We start from the raw sequence: 1,006 nt of genomic DNA, 5'->3' as shown, positions 1-1,006 counted from the left end.
CCGTTTCGGAGGGGCTGGGGGGCCGGGACCGTGGTGGGTTGGTTGAGGGGGGGTGATCATTGCCACCACCCCCCTTCCCATTGCCCTCCCAGCCCCTTCTTCAGTAGGTGGCAGAAAATTTCATCCTTTTCTGCTTCTGTCTCTGATTGCAAAACCAGACCCGCACCACGTTCTTCTTCAAGTCTAACTTCTCGGCGATGGCGGCGATCTTCTCGGAGGAGGGTCGCGGCTGCACCGCGAAATAGGCCTCCAGCGACCGCTTCTCGGGGGCCGCGATGGAGGTGCGCTTGCGTTTCTTGTCTCCCCCCGTGTAGATCTCGGGTTTGGTCATTTTCTCCCTCTGGGCCCGCTCGGCCTCCTCCAGCCACGCTTCCAGGATGGGTTTGAGGGCCACCATGTTGTTGTGGGACAAGGTGAGGGACTCAAACCTGCAGATTGTGCTTTGGCTAAGGCAGCCCACCCCGGGGATCTTCAGGTTGGCCAACGCGGAGCCCACGTCCGCCTGGGTCACCCCCAGCTTGATCCTCCGCTGCTTGAACCGCTCGGCGAAGGACTCCAGCTCCCGGGGGTCCGTCTCCGTCTCGGGGCCGGAGATGACAGCGTGGGAAGCCAGGCCGTGGGGGTGGGACATGTTCATAGGTTGGGAGTGGTGGGCCATGTGGTTGATGGCCGACATGTGGGAGTGAGGGTGCGAAGGTGTGGAGCCCACCTCCGGGCCCGGCACCCCTCCGAGCGGGAGAGCGGAGTTGAGGTGGTCCAGGAGCTCGCCCTCCAAGCCCTGGGAGGGCTGGTGGTGGTGGTGGTGGTGGGGATGGTGCGTGGTCAGCACGGAGGGGTGGTGCAGGTGGACGGAGGACGAGGTAGGAGTGCAGGACACGCTGCTCATGGTGTGGTAGGTGGCATCCGGCTTGAAGGGGTGGGTTTTCTGCGACACGATATCCACGGCGGCCAGAGCCTCGGCGCCCCGCAGCAGGGTCTCGTCAAAACCCGCAAAAATGTTGCCCTG

At 63.7% G+C, this 1,006-nt stretch overlaps 1 protein-coding gene across 1 annotated transcript in view; it reads right to left on the bottom strand.

The window, feature by feature from the left end:
• Nucleotides 1-38: 38 nt before the first annotated feature.
• Nucleotides 39-1,006, bottom strand: part of LOC106896206 (brain-specific homeobox/POU domain protein 3) — a 1,907-nt gene continuing 939 nt past the window's right edge. Inside the window, exon 2 of the mRNA XM_014955991.1 lies at nt 39-1,006. This exon is cut by the window's right edge and continues 1 nt beyond it. Coding sequence (XP_014811477.1) covers nt 101-1,006 — 906 coding nt within the window. The 3' untranslated portion in view covers nt 39-100.

This window comes from Calidris pugnax, unplaced genomic scaffold, assembly GCF_001431845.1.
Source record: "Calidris pugnax isolate Ruff unplaced genomic scaffold, ASM143184v1 scaffold281, whole genome shotgun sequence".
NCBI lineage: Eukaryota > Metazoa > Chordata > Aves > Charadriiformes > Scolopacidae > Calidris > Calidris pugnax.
The sequence above is the reverse complement of the archived record's forward strand: the minus strand, read 5'-3'. Positions and strand labels throughout refer to the sequence as shown.